The 18477-nt window shown below is 35.6% G+C and overlaps 1 protein-coding gene across 1 annotated transcript; it reads right to left on the reverse strand.

Moving 5' to 3' along the window:
- Positions 1–17688: 17688 nt before the first annotated feature.
- LOC127790617 (probable calcium-binding protein CML27) lies at positions 17689–18427 on the reverse strand. The gene has a single exon (XM_052320196.1). It carries the CDS (start codon positions 18414–18416, stop codon positions 17901–17903), a length of 516 nt encoding a protein of 171 aa, XP_052176156.1. The 5' UTR covers positions 18417–18427; the 3' UTR covers positions 17689–17900.
- Positions 18428–18477: the final 50 nt, after the last annotated feature.

Here is an 18477-nt window from a genome sequence, read left to right on the forward strand (position 1 = left end):
CAAACATTATTCTCTACGGCAAATGTTATTTGATTAGTATGAGTTGAGGTTGAGAACCTTAAAGATGAAATTGGATAAGATTAGTATTAAGTATCTTGAAAGAGCTCAAAACATTGCATAGGGAAATGCAATAATCTAGGAATCCTATTTGAATATACATAGCCAGTGATATTCTCTCAACGGTTGTATGAGTTGATATTGTTGTATATCAACATCTATCTTCTCAAAATTGTTTCAATCAAGGGAAATTTGAAACAAAGATATTGTTGAAGAACCCTGCTATTAAGATTAGGAGCAAGATGAAGAAGAGTTAAACATCCTAAATAAATGTTGTTCTTCATTATTCTTTAATGATTGATGCTTACATTTAGGAGTATTTCATATAATTATATGTGAAATTGATCTCTATTGCTTCTCCTTAGGTTTCTACTCCTTCCATATACTTTTCGAAGGAATAGATTACTCTTGTGAATTTCCTTTGTTATGCGTTGCTCACTATATGTGTGTGTATGCCATGAAAATTGCTCATCTATACTTTACTTAGAGGGAGTCATTATTGACTCTAAGGTATTCATGCTCCAAAATTGCTTAAAATTCTAGAAGTAATATCTCTTAAGGAATACATTGCAATTTTTTTTTTTTCTTAGGGGGCGTTTGTTAAAATGAGCAAGATAAGAGCCATCAAGATAAGGTTAAAATGCATTACGGATCAAGATATGGAATGATCAAGATAAGGCTGGAAAGTATTTTAAAATTTTTATCAAATTGTTTGTTAAATTTTTTTAAAATGCACTAAAGGACACAAATGTCTTTTTTTTTTCTTATCTATAAAGACCAAGATATGCTTATCTTGAAGAGGGGGGGGGGGGGGGGGAGATAAGTATATCTTGAAAGATCAAGATAAGCTTAACAAACATGTTAGAAAGGATAGAAGTCCGGAATGCATCCCATATCTTGACTTTTCCATCCCATATCTTGATTAACAAACGCCCCCTTAATGTATATGTTTTTTTTTTTTCTTAATGTATATGTTTCTTTTTTCTTAATGTATATGTTTCTTTGGATGGATTCTATGTATCTCTCAAGAAAAAGGGAGAGACTATTGTTTATAGGGAGAGAAACCAATCTTGTCTACTCTTCTATATAGTTTTCAAATGGTATCTTCCTATATATCTTTCTATTGGTATAAGGCATGCTCAAGCAATATTTATCTTAAAAAACTCAATGAGTATTAGGCATAAACTCAGGGGGAGTTTTGTCTTTTGATGATTCTTTCAGCAAAGGAATCAAATATTAGAAAGAATGGGAGACTTCTTTAGTATCCTAATTATTCCCTTATTCTTTTGCCCTAAAGTAGTGAATCCAAAAAGGGGGAGAAATTAAAATCTAAATTCTCTCATATATGTCTTTATTCTTTCTTATCTTTCTATAAAGGGGGGAGAAGGTTATATTCTTTTGTTTGGTATCATATTGGAATCATATGTACAAGAATAAATATACACCTAAGAGGGGGTGAATTGAGTATTTCAAAACTTTTTAAATTTCAAGCACCGCTTTATGTAAAAAAAACTATGTCCTTTATGCAGCTTTTGAAAAATAATGATAAAAATATTTATTGAAAGACTTATCTCTTGCTGATTAAAATAATAATTATGTAAGTATGATTTGAATGAGAAGAGCATTCCAAGATCAATTTTAGAGTTGAAACTACCAACTTTAAGTGTTAAAAGTAAAACTTGACTTGCTAAAATGAAAAGTAAAAATAAATAATGCAACAAACAAAAATTTGACAATGGCTCAACTCACCCAATCTACTCTACTATCTTAGTTCCTCACTAAGGATTTCAACCAGCTTACTAGATAGGATTTTAACTAGGATTAGCTATAACCATTTTTTCAAGGGTCAACTGAAACCATTACTTTTTCAAGGATTAGGCGTAACCATTGTCTTTTTAAGGATCTGGCAAAATCTCTTACCTTTTTAGGTGTTAGGCATAACCACTAGTAGCTTTCAAGAAGTAAAGATTTAAGAAAACAAGAGAAGCTTTACAAAGCAGCTCACAACAAAAAAAAAAATAAGGTTTTTCTTAATCAACAAAGATTAAAGAATAGGAAACTAAGATCACTCTCTTTGTTTTTATAGCAAATTGAAAGTGGAAGCTTAAAGGACTTCTTTGGCTTAAAATAGGAGTAGAAAGTATTCAAACAACATCATCCTCTTGAATTACATTGACCTTTTATAACTTTCTTTGCTTCATAACTGTCATCCTTTTGTATAATGGGTAAAACCTACAAAACTTTCAAGATATATATTTTTCTTTTTGTTCCCAATGGTTAGATATATAGATTATGCTCAAAGAATGTTTAGAAATCCTTTTTACAATGGTTAGAATGGAAATTGTGCACTTTTTAATTGTTTATAACAGCTAGTTTAATGGCTATAATTTTTTATTTTAGAACACTAGCACTTGAGTGGGGACTTTAGATAATCAAGTGGATGCATCATCTAATTGATTGACAGATTATGATAGTTGATTAGATTTACACCAACACTCGATTGGAAGCTTAAGCCACTCAAATACTTTTGCAGAAATAGAGAGTCGTTTCTGCCAACCAAGAACTACTCAAGTGCGACTTTCTCCCACTCAATTGGCAAGCCATTTCCATTTTAATGGACATTTTTAACACTCAAATAAACATAGCATCACTCAATTGATTAAGTCCCTCAGTTGATTGATGATCCAAATACAGAGATTAATACTCCATTCAAAGATTCTCACTTGAGTAGGACCTTTGATTACTCGATTATATAATGATATCATAACCAATACTCGATCTAGACACTTTTAATGCTTGATTCAAGCCATGTCCTATTTCAAATAAAGGTATATCATCAATAAATAATACTTTTAACTTTAGATGAAATGAATAATCAAGCATTTCTTTCCACCATGCCAACACTCAAGTGATCTAAACCTATCAATCTATTGCTAAACTGAATACAAAGAATCACTCTCTGTTTAGCACAAGCTATTTGCCTAAGAAATAAGATACTCGATTGGGCATAAACCAAGTTGATAACCATCAAGGAATAGAGGCCTAATACTATGAAGCTTAACAAATACTCTATTAAATGATTTTGTCAATCTATTGATGATACAATCATAGAGGCTTGATACTTAAACTCACTCTTCTCACTCAATTGCTAACTGATCAATTCGAATATAATGTTAGTCACTTAATTGAAGATTTAACAAAGAGATATTTGAGATTAACAAGCATTTATTCAATTGACCCTTACAATATCTATTGAAATATTAGATTGAAAAATTTAATACTTGTTGAGATGTTCCAACACAGCAAGCCCAAACACTTATCTTTTTGAATGATGACATTGAATACTCAAGTGCTATTGTGAAAGTTAGTTAGAATTAGCTTTCTATTCACATTCACTTGATTATTTGGAAATAATAAGATATTCTAATAACTTAATAGCAAATAGGTTGAGTACAATACATGTTACTCAACTTATTTCCTTGTAATCGAATGATAAGTATGTTTCACTCAAGTATTAGCATGGCTTAGACAAAATTCCAATAAGGTTATTGTGTTAAAGAATACTCTTTATTTGATATATCTTCTAAAGTCAAAGGTGTTAAGTTATCAATGATATATCTTTATTTAAGTTAGAAAATGGCTTGAATCAAGCATCAGATGTGTTTGGATTGAGTATCTAATTAGATGGTTGAAGTATTAGAGTGAAAATAGCTTTGCAATCGAGTAACAAGTGTCCCAACCGAGTGAGAATCATCCAACAGAGTGCAATTCTCCATTTTTAGAAAAATAATCTAGTAGGAGAATTGTATAATCAAGTGATGCTATGTATACTCAAGTATTAAAAATGTGCAATCGAGCGAAAGTGCTTTGGCAATTGAGTGAGAAAAAAGGCTTATTTGAGTAGATTTTAGCAAGCAAAAACTGGTCTCTATTTCTGCAAAATCAACTATCTGAATCTACCAATCGATCATTTTCATAAATAGTCGAGTATCACAAGTCTCTACTCAAATGGAATTGTTCTGAAATAAAAAATTATAGCCGCTAAACTAGCCATTACAGACAACCGAAAAGTGCACAATTTTAATTCTAACAATTACAAAAATGCTTTCTAAACATTCTTTGAGTATAATCTATGTATCTAACCATTGGGAACAAAAGGGAAAATATATATCTTGAAAATCTAGTAGGTTTTACCCATTGGACAAAAGGTTAACGGTTATGAGGCAAGGAAAGTTATAAAATGCAGAAGTAATTCAAGAAGAATGCTGTCGATGCTAAGCTAAATTTTCCACTATCATTTTCAAGAAAAGAGCCCTCAAAACATATATCTTATATTAGAAAAAGAGAAAGAGTGTTCTTATCTTCTCATCCTTTTAAATCTCTCATTTCCTTGTGAGAAACTACTTTCATTGTTTGAATTTGATCGTGTAAAACCTTATCTAAGTGCTTAATTTGTATCCTTCACTTATCTTGTTGTGATTAGTGCTTAAGCCTATAAAAAGCATTGTGTAAGAGGTTCTAGTTTCTCCCTATAAAAGTTGTTTGTAAAAGGTTACTGTATATCCAAGTAAAAAAACAGAGGTTAAAGCTGCACCTATGAAAAGCTAAGATTATAGCAAAACCTGTAAAAGTTAAGTGGATTTTCAAAATCATTGGTAAAGAGCCAAGGGAGTGGAGTAGGCTGGTTGAGCCAAACCACTAAAAAATCTTTGTGTGCTACAATGTTTATTTTTGTTTTCAATTTTAACAAGTTTAAGGTTTACTTTTCGCATTTAAATTTTGCAGTCTCAGCATTGAAATTGAAGTTGTAATGTTCTTACTTATTCAAACCATATTTTCAATATTATCACTTTAAGCAACAAGAGTTAAGTCTACGTTATCTTTGTTGTTTTCAGGTCATTTTTAGTTATTAATTTTCTAAAACAATCCAAATGCGTTTACTTTGTCATTTTCAAAAATGCATTTTCGAAAAAAAAAAATTTGTAAAGAAAACTCAAAATAACAAAATATTGTTTTGGCTGAATCTAAATTCAAAACATTAAAAACACAATCTATTTTTCATATTTTGTCTCTAAAAAAGAAAAGAAGGAAAAAAAGAAAAAAAATTATTCTTAAATTTTAAAAATAAAATTATATATTTATTTAAAATTTTAAAAATATAGCATATCTATATTATAATTAAAAATATAGGATAACATATAGTATATTATTAAGTATATTACACATATTATGTATAATAATATTTAATATAGATTATCACTCAGATGTTAGTAATTTATTAATTAAATTTATTTTTTTATTTTAATAGTAAAATTTTATTAAAAAGAGTTAATTTTATTATTTAATAATCAAATTTATTGAATAAAATATTATAAAATAATTTTTCTAAAAATTCTAAAGTAAACGTGTTTTCTAATTTTCTATTTTAAGAAATAATTTTTTAAATTGACAAAAAGAACACGTTTTCAATTTTCTGAAAATTTACTATCAAAAAAGAAAACTAAAAATTAAAAGCGCAAAGAGAACGCAGTCTAAATCTTTCCAATCAATACTTTTATCACTATTTTTCAAAGGCTCAGAAAGGCTAAACATTTTTTTTTTTTTTTGCATAAAGGATGTTTAAATCAAAAGGTTTTGAAACTCCTAATTCTCCCTCCTCTTGGGTGTATATTTATTTTTTCATGCCTCAAATTACGTTTCTAACTGTTGTGGTATAGCCTCCAAGGAGAGTCCTCCCGAAGTAGCTAGTGCATTTGCAACCCCGGAGGGATCCATTCTTTTGGAGATACCTCTCCAAGGCTGGAGCATATCCCCTTGAGAAATCACCATCTGTTCAAGACCAGCTTCCCGAACCTGCATGTCTAAGTCTTGGCCTAGTCGAACCATGCTCCTAGGAAGAATGTAGGGAGACACATCTCCCACAAGAACTAACCATGCATTGTTTGGTAATAACACGGCTTGTCTGTTCTAGTCCCTTTTCCTTGTGGGGGACCTTTCCCATTTTTTTTTTTTTTTTTTTTTTTTTTGGGGGGGGGGGGGGTTTCCTGAAGGCCTTTTTTGAGCTTAATTGCGGGATAACATCGCGTGTGGGGAAAACACACCACACTTTCTCAGGAAAGTGCAACACACCCTCCCATGTGCATGTCACATGTCCTTGTAACACTTTGTGGGTATAAATAGCCACCGACCCCCCAACTTTGGGGGTGAGTAAAGATAAGACAAGGCAACTAAGAATAAGTGAATGAATGAAGTAAAGTTCACCAAGACCACCTTAAAGTGAACACCTTTCTCCCACACCATATATCTCCATCTCATCTACACGACATCTTTACATTTTACTGGTATTGCATCTTGCACTACACCAATACCTCGTCTAACTTAAGCATCAAAGGGCTAGCATAAGAGAAATCCCTGTGTGCCTCTTTACTACATTCTATCTTGTAGACTTACTTTTGAGATGTTAGCTCGAGCCACAATATTCCTAATTCTTCTGGTTCCTCTAAGATTTCCTAGCCAAAGGATTAAGCCCTTTCCAGGCCAGTGGATCGGGTTCACCATAGAGGACTTCCTTTCCTCCCAGTAAAGGCAAATTAGGAAGGAAGGCCAAATGACGCCTTTTGTTCTGCTAATTGCTCTACCAACTACTCACTAAGTTTCCCCACAACGAACAATTTTAATTATTATATTTTGGCTACAACAATTTAGCATTGTCTGTGGGAAACGCACAAAAAGTCAAATAAAGGATTGTTCTGAATCCTCAAGAGCTTTGTTCCCTTTCTCAAGATCCATAGAAGGAATCCCTAACAACCAAGACCAAATCCTTCGAGTAGACCTTAGCCTTTGTAGGCCAATATCATATGGGGTCTTTAAAGCCACTCTTGATGGGGCCATGCACTCAATCCTCTTAGACCAACACTTAGGAAGCTAAAAATCAACTTGCATACCTTCTCTGAAAGACTCCCTAGCTTACGATTGAAGATTGCCCCACAGTTCTTCCCAGGAAATCGTCTCTTCACGTTCCATGAGCCAACCTGAGGTTTGTCGAAGGATACATCATGGAATATCGGAGCTCTCAAAGTGGGAGACAAAGCTTAAAGGTGGCACTTATAGTGCTTGATAATGTTTTTGACTCAGGGCAAGACCATCTTCCTATAATCAGCCCCCTCTCCGTTGTCAAAGCACTTGGTCATAATTATAATCGAGCTCCACCTTCCACACTCACCTCTTCTTGAGACTACCTTTGCAGACCACATGGGAGAGGAGTGAAAAGATGGTGGAAGAGGTTGAGACTTTCTCCTCGGCATCTCATCCTTGTAAGGATCCCTATGATCGTCGCCAAGGAGGAGGATGCATATTCCAAGTCGGCTAGCGAAAGCACCTATTTTCCCTTAAACTATGGTTTCCTACCATGCTAAGCGCCTGTCCAACATTCAATCAACCTTAGCTAATAGGTAAAAGAAAAGCTGAAGCACCTGTCGGACGAAGCTCTACGAGTGAGCTCATCTCTTCAAACACCCAGGTGGCCCGCTCTCAACTGTTACTGCTAGAAAAAGATGGATGTACTCGAAGACATGTTTTCTTTCTATTGTATAACCTATGTAATTGTTTAAAGAAAACTAAACTAAACAAGCTAAACAATAAACAAACAATTGTGGAAATAAATGAGGAGATGTTCAAGGAGTACCTCCGAAAGTATTCCCCACAACACTTAAATCACCCACATGTAACTGTTTTCATGAGCCTCAACCTCCTAAAGCAACCCCAAGAGAGTAACATTGCTTTCCTTCCATGTATAACTTTGAAAACCAAACCATTTTCCCAAGATGTACACAATTATTCCTCCTGGAAGTAACTACCTCTCGGCACCAGCATCAACTGTCATAATTCACTCGAAAGAATTGCTAAAGCATTGACAACTCCCCTGAGCTATAACCCTCTTGATGTGAACGAGCCACATGTTTCGTGCTCCAATCATTAAGCCAATACATGATCTTCCTCCTAAAGCATCCCTGGATCCTTAGTCATGGATGTAATTCATACCGAACCTCACTAAAAAAAGCCACAACCTACTACTCTACCCTCTGCCTTAACTATTCTTAATCGCGAAATAGGTCACGTCAAACTGAGTCAACAAAAGATACCATCCTCTCCCTTGAGAGGGACTGCTTCCTTTAATGAGCATGTCTTTTCTAGAAGATGTTATCCATGTTGCCTTAATGGATAGGTCATTGCATGGTCCTCATTTTAAAACACTCCTAAATTCTCTATCATGGATATAAGTCACACCAAACTACGTTAACAAAAGGCATTTGTATGTCATCTAGAGAATTACTTAGAATTCTCTTCTACAAGTACACTTCTCACATAAGCATCTTGGAAGTACCATTCCGTGCCACTTGCTTAACCTTTCCTGAAGTATTTTTGTACACATGCTTCCCGCACCAGTGCGAGATTACTCTCATCAAAAGCTGCCTTTAGCTTCCTAGTCTTCTTCTCCAGTTGTGGATATAGGCGCAATGCTAAACCGCACAAACAAAAACTTCCAATTGTCGATGTAGGTGCAATGCTGAATTGCCCAAACAAAAGTTTCCAATTTTGGAGTAATGTTGAACTGCTTAAATAAAATATTCTAGTTATGGACGTAGGCATATGGCTAAATCGTGTCAACAAATAGTAATCTCTAATGCGGTCCACTTCTTCATCATCAGCGTGGTTAGTGTTAGTGTCAGTATCACTGCATAAGGTCTCCATACCCTACGGCTAGGCCACGATAATAACCTTGTTTCATGGATGTAGGCATAATGTCGAACCACTAATCAAAATCTTTTGTTGATTGGGCCATGTTAACAACCCCATTTTGTGGATGCTAGTGCAATGCCGAACCATCGATAAAAGTTCTTTCTTGCGGATGTAGGTTGGAACTACTAAACTACCTTATGAAAATCTCGCATGGATGTAGGTTGGCTTTCTATTGAACCTTGATGTAGACATTTATTCACATATTTATTGGTCATAATTAAGTAATGTTTTTAGTATTTTTATATGTGTTTTATCTAGAATTGTCTAGTATTTTGAGTTTTCTTTACATATATTTAATTTTTAGTATTTCTTGTTATTTTACAAGAATACTACTTGATGTTTAGGTTAAAATATAAAAATAAAAAATAAAAAAATTATAAAGTTAATTTCAAAATTAATATTATAATATAAATAAAAAATAAATATTATAAATAATTAATATTATATTATAATTAAAGTTATATAATTAATACTATATTAAATATTATGTTTTATATTATATTATATATTATATATGTTAAGGAAGTGGCGTGAACCATGCAGTTAGGGCCTATGTTGCACAGAAACGGAAACAGGAAATGTTTCCGACAGGAAACAGAAACGTGAAAACGGACATTCTTTTAAAAAAATAAGCATAAATAGGGTCTAAAACGAGTTTAGGAAACAGGGAAACGACTCCTATGAGGTGTTTATGTGCAACATAGGTTAGGACGGCCCAACATATGCATGCATATATAATAAAATATATGAGAATTAAGAGGGAATTGAAAGGTAGAGACTTGGGCGGAACTTGAAGGTGGAAAACCAAGGGAAGGTAGAGAGTTCTTCTGGGCGCTAGCCATCAAAGGAAATTAAGGAGGCAGAATTTGGAGCAGCTTGAAGCAGCAGAAATGAAGATTGAAGCAGCACAGGCACGCACAACAGCAGGCGCAAGCGTAGGCAGATGCAGATTTTTTAACCCAGATCTGAACAGATCTGGGCTAGAGAATTTTTGTCTTCTTTTTCCTTCTTTAATTAATTTTCTTATGCTTTCGTTATTACTTTGGGTTTTAATTAATTCTTCCATGAACTAATTTGTTAAACTAAGGCAATGTCTTTGTCGAAACTATGATGAGGCATTTTTTTATAATTTTATGTGATTAATGAATAATTTGGGTTATATTGAGTTGTGTGGTATTAGATTTAATACTTCTGAATAATTGACCACTATTTAAATAATTTGATACCTAATCTTTAGACCGAAAGGAGATAGGTTGGGGATTGCATCGTAGGTACCATACACCATAAAGTAAAATCGACTATAAATAGAATTCGATTTCTTTGTGTGGCTTTTAGCGATAAGTTAGGAATTTCACAAATTGTAATGTGTTTTTATTTAATTAAACTTTTATAAAAATATAGAAAGTTATTAAAAAAAAATTGACTCATTATAACCTAAAAATAAGGTAACGAATGTGTTACGAGATTTCACCATCACATACTCAATTTATCAATTCATTCACATAAAAATATATGATTTGCATTGCATAGCTAGGTTTATACATGTGCCTTAGTTATTAAAATTCATTGATTTCTTTGATTCAAGTTGCCTTCCAAATCAATTTTATTTTATTAATCTAATTAATTAATTTACTTTTTTTTTGTTCTTTATTAAACCTGAAATTTCTTATTGTCTAAATAATAAAGAAAGTTTTAAAATTTGGTAATTGAAATCTTTCCTTGTGAGAACGATATTCTTACTCATTATTATACTACTTGTTTCACCTGTACACTTGCGGTATATTTTAGGGTGATTAAACCTTGACAAACAAAATGCTAAATTTGCTAATGTAGGGCAATCCGAACTATGATAACAAAATCTCAGGACTTTGGCACCTCGCTGTCCTAATTGCGATAACAATAACGGAACCTGAGGCTTTTGTTTATTTTGGTGGTGCCTCGCCTAGAATATATGCTAGTTTCACTGAACTATGACATCAAAATCTTACCACGGATGTAGGCTAAAAAGGCCAATCACATATCAAAAATTCACTCCACACTAAGATAAGCCTCCTCACAAATGTAGGTAACCCCAAACTGCGCCACCAAAAGCATAGACTTAGGCTGGTTTCACTTAACTGTGTTGTCAAAATCGCACCCTCACAAATGTAGGCCTTGTCTAAACTACGTTACCTAAAAAATGCCTTCTATTAGTGTAGATGCTCTAGACCCAATCAGATTGGGTATATTGTACACTGACAATTGCAATTATATTTATTATTGAATAAGGAGTTATTCAAATTCACAAGAAGTCATTCTATTAGTTTCTTATTATTATTGTAATGACCGAATGAAACTAGATAGTCCATATGATGTATAGTGTGATTAATCTTTAAAGATGTGAGATGATGCATCACAGTTTCTAGACATCATTAAATCTTCCAAGTCGTAGCAATGTCAAGAATGGACACTGACAATTGTGGTAAGACTTGTATGTGCTATATTTTTTCTATGTGATTGTAATGAAAGTCTCACACCCATAGGCATGGGGATGCCTAGACAAGTACATAGGTGACCAATGTTAGAGAATGTGTCATTGGACATGACTCGCTATGAGAATCCATTTTAGTTATATGTTAATGGAATTCTCATACGAGATGGGTGTAACTAATCCTTGGACCTGAGGTTGTCACGATCATCTCATAAGAAGACCGGTATGCTTTAACTTCTTTTCGATGGATCTAGATAAAGGTTGCACGTGGGCGATCGTTGGACATATTGTGAGGCTTATGGAGATAGGTGCATAGCCAAGATGGGACTCGTTTATCCCTTGATAGAGGAAGATGTATCTAAGGCGCCTTCAGTGGATATTCACTTTAAATCCATGGCTATGGTGAAAGAGATCAATAAGAAGTTATTGATTCACTTTCTATTATGTGAAGATACCCAGATGACCAAAGAAAAACTCACGTGATCGTAATCAAGCAACATATCGCTATACTTGAGATCACATAAGATACATTAAAGAGAGGATCGAATTACACAGTAACCATGCTCGTGAAAAGTTATTTGTATATTATGAATCCTTTTGAATAATTGGGTAGGCGTGACGTTTTTCTAAAGGCCAATCTTGTCTTATGTGTTCATACCGACACATTGCCAACATATTCGGAAGCCTAATGAGTCACATGCAATAGGCACGATCCCTAGCTTAAATCAGGAAAGCGGACGTATAGTTAAGTGGGACACTTCGGCAAGAAGTTGTGCCGTCGTAGGTTTTCACGGAAAAAGAACAAATAGACGTAATGACATTGATATGAGGAGGGGTCATCATAAAGGAAAAAGTTTCCTATAATGGGAGTTGATTAAATTAGGAAGAAGTTTCTAATTTAATAATTTTTCATTTGTTAGAGTGGCAAATAGAAAATAAAATATATTTGGGCTTAAGTTAATATTTGGACTAAATTGGATTTGGGTCAAATATTAAATTAAATATTATATTTAGACTAAATTGAATTTGGGTCAAATATTAAATATTAAAAATTAAATATTATATTTAGACTAAATTAGATTTGGGCAAAATATTAAATTAAATATTATGTTTGGGCTTGAATTAGATTTGGGCCAAAATATTTTATTTAAACTTATAATTAGATTTGGGCCGCTTAATTAAGTTTTTAGTTAGACTAGAATAAACCTATTTAATTAAATTCCTAATTGGACTAAATTAAATGGGTCGGCCCATATCCATTACGGTTTAAGAAACCCTAGAGCTCCTTATAAATATCCCTTTATGGGTTGCCTAAAATATTTTAGAGTGATTATTTTGTATGGTTTTTCAAGAGTTGAATAACGATTTTCGTTTACTCTTTCTCGTTTCTTTTTGGCATCGATTTGAAACGTAGGCGTTCAATTCCGTCCATACACAAGCCATAAAAAGGAAAAGGAGCTAGCACTCATATTCCGCTCTCCTTGCTAACAGACGCGTGCTGCGTATCACGAGTTAGAGGCCGGACACTTGGACGGCTCGAATCTGCAAACGACTCGGAAATCTAAATGTTAGATTTATTTTATTTGTATGTAAATGATTTAATTTCGACGTTGATCCAATCGCTGGGATCGGGATAAGGTTAAAAAATGTTGAACTATGCTGCTTGCCCCATAGCGATCTTGCTTTACTTTCACCTTCAATCACAGATGTAGGGTTTTTTAGAAATTGCATTATCAAAATTGTGGAGTAGATTCAGGGATACGAACCGAGTCACTAAAAACAGTCCCTCGAGGATGTAAGCTTCGTTTGAACTATATCACTGAAAATGCTTCTGATTGCAGAAATAGGCATCCCCCACCAAACCGCTCAAACAAAACTCTGGTCTTCTAATTGCAGAAGTAGGCATTATGCACATAACTGCCTTAACAAAATACCTAATGCTCTTATTATAGATGTAGACTAGGTTGAACCACAAAAACAAAATCATGGCTCTTTCAATGCATTTTGGTTGCGGAGGTAGGCATTGTATGCCGAACCACCTTGACAAAACGCTCCTTGGTATTCTATTGCGTATGTAAGGAAACTTAAACCTCAAAAACAAAAGTATCTCTATAGCATAAGCCTCAAAGGTACACCCTGAAAGTACAATGTGTACTAAATTTCCCCTTAGATTATGCCATGACAACTAACACTTCTTCATGCAAGGCAACCCCCCAGCTTCCTCACTTACACTAGGGAGGCATTGTTTTTTTTCTATTTGCTGTAGTTGTCATAATAGGGGAGTGGCTATGAGAATGCCTTGTAACAAGTTGTATGTTACCTCAAGGTAAAACATCACTCAAACTCAGTCTTTCCATATTCTTTCTTCTAACCTTTATGGGTTGCAAGATTCAGAAAGACCAAATGATACACCAAGTGCTAGGTACTCCTACCTTGATACTTGCATTTTACATACATGCAACACTTGCATAAACCATACATTAAGAGCAATTCCTCAAACATCTCCAAAAAATTCCATATTCATTCATTCTTCTTTTTCTAAGTGTAGTTTACAAAAACTTCTCATCTAATGAAAAAATTTCCCACAAGGGAATCCTATTGTAGGAAATTAATAAAAATCCCATCAAAGAAATTAATGGGTGCATCAAAAATCCCAAATTGATTCTCAGATTGATTCTCTTTGAAATGCCTTAGTAGTTCTTGGGCGAGGTTAGGCTCTGAGTCTTGTAGAACCTTCACTTCTCAAAGCTTCGAGGATATAACTCTTTCCTTCTATGGTAGTCCCAGGAAAGTCGATACTCTTTGACGGCTTGGGTCCGAATGGCCACCACATCCACCTCTCGAAAAGCATGCTCTTCCTCTTGAAGGAAAGATTGTAGATATGCATTATTTTTGTGTGAGTGCCTTAGTTCTTCCATAATTTGGCTATGGTCCTTAGCAAGAGTAGTGTAGGACTCTTGCACCTCCTCTGTCATTTTTTATTGCGTCTCCTCAATGCCCTTTATTCTTGTAAGCTCGTCTTCCATGGACGTAGCCTTTATTTTTATCTTCTCATTTTCTATCCTAAGGCCATGGAGTTGGTCTTTTTCTTTCTCCAAAGTACGGACGCGAGCCCTAAGATGAGCACGGTTAATCGCGTTCGCTACCAGATTTTGCAGATATTCCTTCTAACAAGGCCAAAAAAAAAAAAAAAAAAGCTAGAAAGTGAGCCTATCAGCTTTGAAGAAGCCATGCAACATTTGAAGTGGCAGGAAGCCATGCCAAAGGAATTAAAGGCGTCGACAGAAAACAAAACGTGGAGCTTGAACCAAATGAGTTTATAAAGCAAAATACAATCTTGATGGATTAGTTGAGCATTACAAGTGTTGTTGTCAAAACAAAACAATCTTTTCTTTTCTTTTTTTTTTATGGGAGAATACAATTTGTGCGTGGTTGATCATGGTAGTCTCGCTCAGGCCTCGTGAGAGTTTTGTCACCAACATGTTCTAAGAGTCTCGTCAACGTGTGCTAAGAGTCTGATGAACGAGTGGCCCTTGATGACCGAGTAGGTCTGATGAATGAGTGGCCCTTGATGACTGAGTGGCTCTAATGAACAAGTGGACCTTGATGATCGAGTGGGTCTGAGGAAGGAGTGGTCCTTAATAACCAAGTGGGTCTGATGAATGAGTGACCCTTGACGATTGAGTGGCCCTTGACGACCGAGTGGCCCTTGATGATCGAGTGACCCAAGATGACCGAGTGACCTACAAGATGAGAGCATCGTTAGGGGCGTGGGTGGGTGTCCCCACGCAAATCCTATGATGCCTAACTTAGTTCTCGAGAGCAAAAGTACAAAATCGGGCTGAGAGGACCTAAGAATGTGTGCCTTGTGTCAAAGGCATGCCCTGCTATTTATAGAAGAGGGAGAAGGGAGATGTGCGAAAATTGTGACGAGAGTCTTGCGGCCCATTCCATAGATTTCACAGCCCATCTGAGAGTCTCAAAGCCCATCCGTAGAGGCGCAAATGATACCCATTCGGTCATGATCGAGTGGGTTACAAAAAGAGGAGGGATTTGGTCTAACCCACTCGGTCATGACCGAGTAGGTCTTTTCCCACTTGGCTTCGATGCCTTCTTTTTTCCTTGCTCTTGGTTCAGTCTTAAGTGGTTCTCATTCCTCAACTTCAATCCACATTTCCATCTTAATGCATCTCGTATCTCTCAAAAACTCAAAATATGAAAGTTATAGATAATTCTCTTAGATTTTCATAGGACTTTGAATCACCTCAATTAGATCTCGAACGAGAGAGTTATGCCCAAAAAACAAAAGCAATGTCACACCCACTCAGTCATGACCAAGTGGGTCTTCCCTACTTGGTCTTGGCTGATTTCAGCCTTGATTTAGCTGGGATCTCTCAAAACTCAAAACACGGAAGTTGTAGATAATGTTCTTGGATTTCTATAGGATTTTGAATCACCTCAATCAGAGTCTAAACGTGAGAGTTATGCCCGAAAAACCAAAACAGTATCATACCCACTCGGTTATGACCGAGTGGGTCCTCCCTACTTGGTCTCGGCTCGACCTCTTGCTCCTTCAGTTTGTTTCCTTGATCTGTCTTGCAACCCGTTGGCCCTTTGGGCTTCATTTCCATGTCTCATGACTCTTTTAGGTCCCGTCACTCTTCAAGTTTGTAGGGCATATCAACAAGGCACATCCTGTTACAAAGGGATATAGTTAAGTAGATAGCCTTGATTATAATGAGACTTTTGCATCTGTGGCGAAATTCACCATTGCGAAATGCCTCCTTGTAATAGTAGTGGTCAAAGAGTGGGACTCACATGAGCTCGACATCAATAGTGCACTCCTTAATGGAGATCTTGATGAAGAACTATTTATGAAGCTTCCTTAATTAAGGATACAGAAGAGAAGGAAAGGGACTAACATGCAAGTTGCACAAATCATTATACAAGTTAAAGCATGCTTCAAAGTGGTGGTTAGGGAAATTAATAGAAACACTATTCCAATATGGCTTCAAGCAAAGTTTTTCTGACAACTCTTTGTTTACCTTGTCTGGAAAGAATGGTCGGTTGATAGTACTTATATATGAGGACGATTTGATCCTTGCAGGTAATAACAAGGACATAGGGACTCTAAACTATTTTCTTGAATTAGAAGTCAAGCGAACCGATAAAGGAATTCTTCAAAACCAACAAAAGTACACTAGGGACATCATATCTAAATTAGGCGTCATGGATGTTAACGAGGCTGAAAGTCTAATGCCGCAGCAGCATGGACTCCTGGTTGTGGAAAGAGAACCTATTAGACAACCTTGGCTATATCAAGGATTGGTTGGAAGGTTGTTGTATTTAACATTGACTAGACCAGACATCACTTTTGGAGTACATCTCCTCAGCCAATTCATGGTAGATCCAGGCCAACCATACATGGCCATGGATAAATATTTGGTTCGTTATCTAAGAAGTCTCCTGAACAAAGGAGTTATTTTCTTAAAGAAAACTCGCTTGAGCTAAGAGCCTGTTACAACGCCGACTAGGCCAATATCTTGTCCAACCACTAGAAGATCATTTACTAGTTTTCTGACATTCCTTTGCAACGCACTATTAACTTGGAGATTAAAGAAGCAATAGACAGTTGCTCTTTTATCTGCAGAAAAGCAGAGTATAGGGCCATGTCCCAAACAACAAATAAGGAGTTGGTCCGGCTAGTTAATTAATATTTTTATTGAGGTTCCTAAATCCATTGCATTGTTTTGTGATAACGAGTCCACAATTCATATTGCTTCCAACCCCGTCTTTTACGAAAGAACAAAACATATTGAATTGAATTGCCATTATATTATTCGAGAAAAGGTTCAAACGACAAAGCTTCCTCTTAATCTTCAATTTGTTCCTTCCCATTAACTAGCGAACATCTTCACAAAAGAACTCGGACATGAGCAGTTGTACACCAAGCATCCTTCAATGGATTGGCGTCCAATGAGCGCGCAACCAATCAGTTATTTACATAAGGGAAGTTACCATTAGCTTTGATTGAGCCAATCCATGCATATTTTACGTGATTTGATTCTCCTGTATACATACAGCCATGTACATTGATATCAATATAATATAGATACAGTTTTCGATCTATACATACATTTTTGCAGAAATAAATTCTACATTTTGTCTGCAAATTAAATTTGTGAATGAAACATCCCTTTATACCCTTTATTTTTTAAAAATAGATTATTATATTAAGAGCATTTTAAGAAGTGATTAACGACAAATTAAATATTAATTCTAAATTTTGTTTGAGAACTAAACTTATAGCTAGAATTGAATTGAATTTTTTATTTTAAGATGTGTTATTTCAAAGATGAGAATTGATTCATAAATTCACTCCTTCCAACCATTGCGTAACTGAAATTGAAATACACAAAGAGAGAAGTCGGCATCAGAGAAAAAGATAAGCTGTATATATACGCTCGCAGGCAGAAATCAAATTACGTACCATGCGGCTGAAGGTATCCTCTCTCTCTACATATATATATATATATATATAGGTAGGGCCTGGATGGATCCATCCATGCTATTTCTAGCAGGAATCTCCATTACTACTGAGGTTAGACTTTTTGGACATCATCTTCTTGAATTCTTCAAAGCTAACATGGCCATCGCCGTCGGAATCGACGGTCTGGATCATTCTGGTGCAGTCCTGGACGGAGCATTTCTCGCCGAGGCGGTTCAGGATCTGGTGAAGCTCAGTGGCGGAGATGAGGCCGTTCTTGTTCTGATCGTAGAGCTCAAACGCTTCCTTCAGCTCCCTGACGCCGTCGTCGCCGTGGCCGGCGGATTTGCAGAAGCTGGCAAACTCATCGAGATTGATGAAGCCATCGCGGTCGGTGTCGATCTCCTCCATCATTCGCTTCACCTCGGACTCGGAGGTGTTGGAGCCGAGGGCGTCCATAACTTGAACCAGCTCGGTCACCGAGATCTTGCCGTCGCCGTTTGCATCGAACCTTTTGAAGACGTTCCGCAATTCTTCCATGTCGTCCAGGTACACCGAAGGCTTTGGCACGGGGTTCGCTTCGCCGTTCGTCGCCATTGCCATTTCTCGCTCTACCTTTTCAGTCAGAACAATGTATATATATATATATATACATACACGAGAG

The sequence above is a fragment of the Diospyros lotus genome, chromosome 14 (assembly GCF_014633365.1).
Source record: "Diospyros lotus cultivar Yz01 chromosome 14, ASM1463336v1, whole genome shotgun sequence".
In the NCBI taxonomy this organism is placed as follows: Eukaryota; Viridiplantae; Streptophyta; class Magnoliopsida; order Ericales; family Ebenaceae; genus Diospyros; species Diospyros lotus.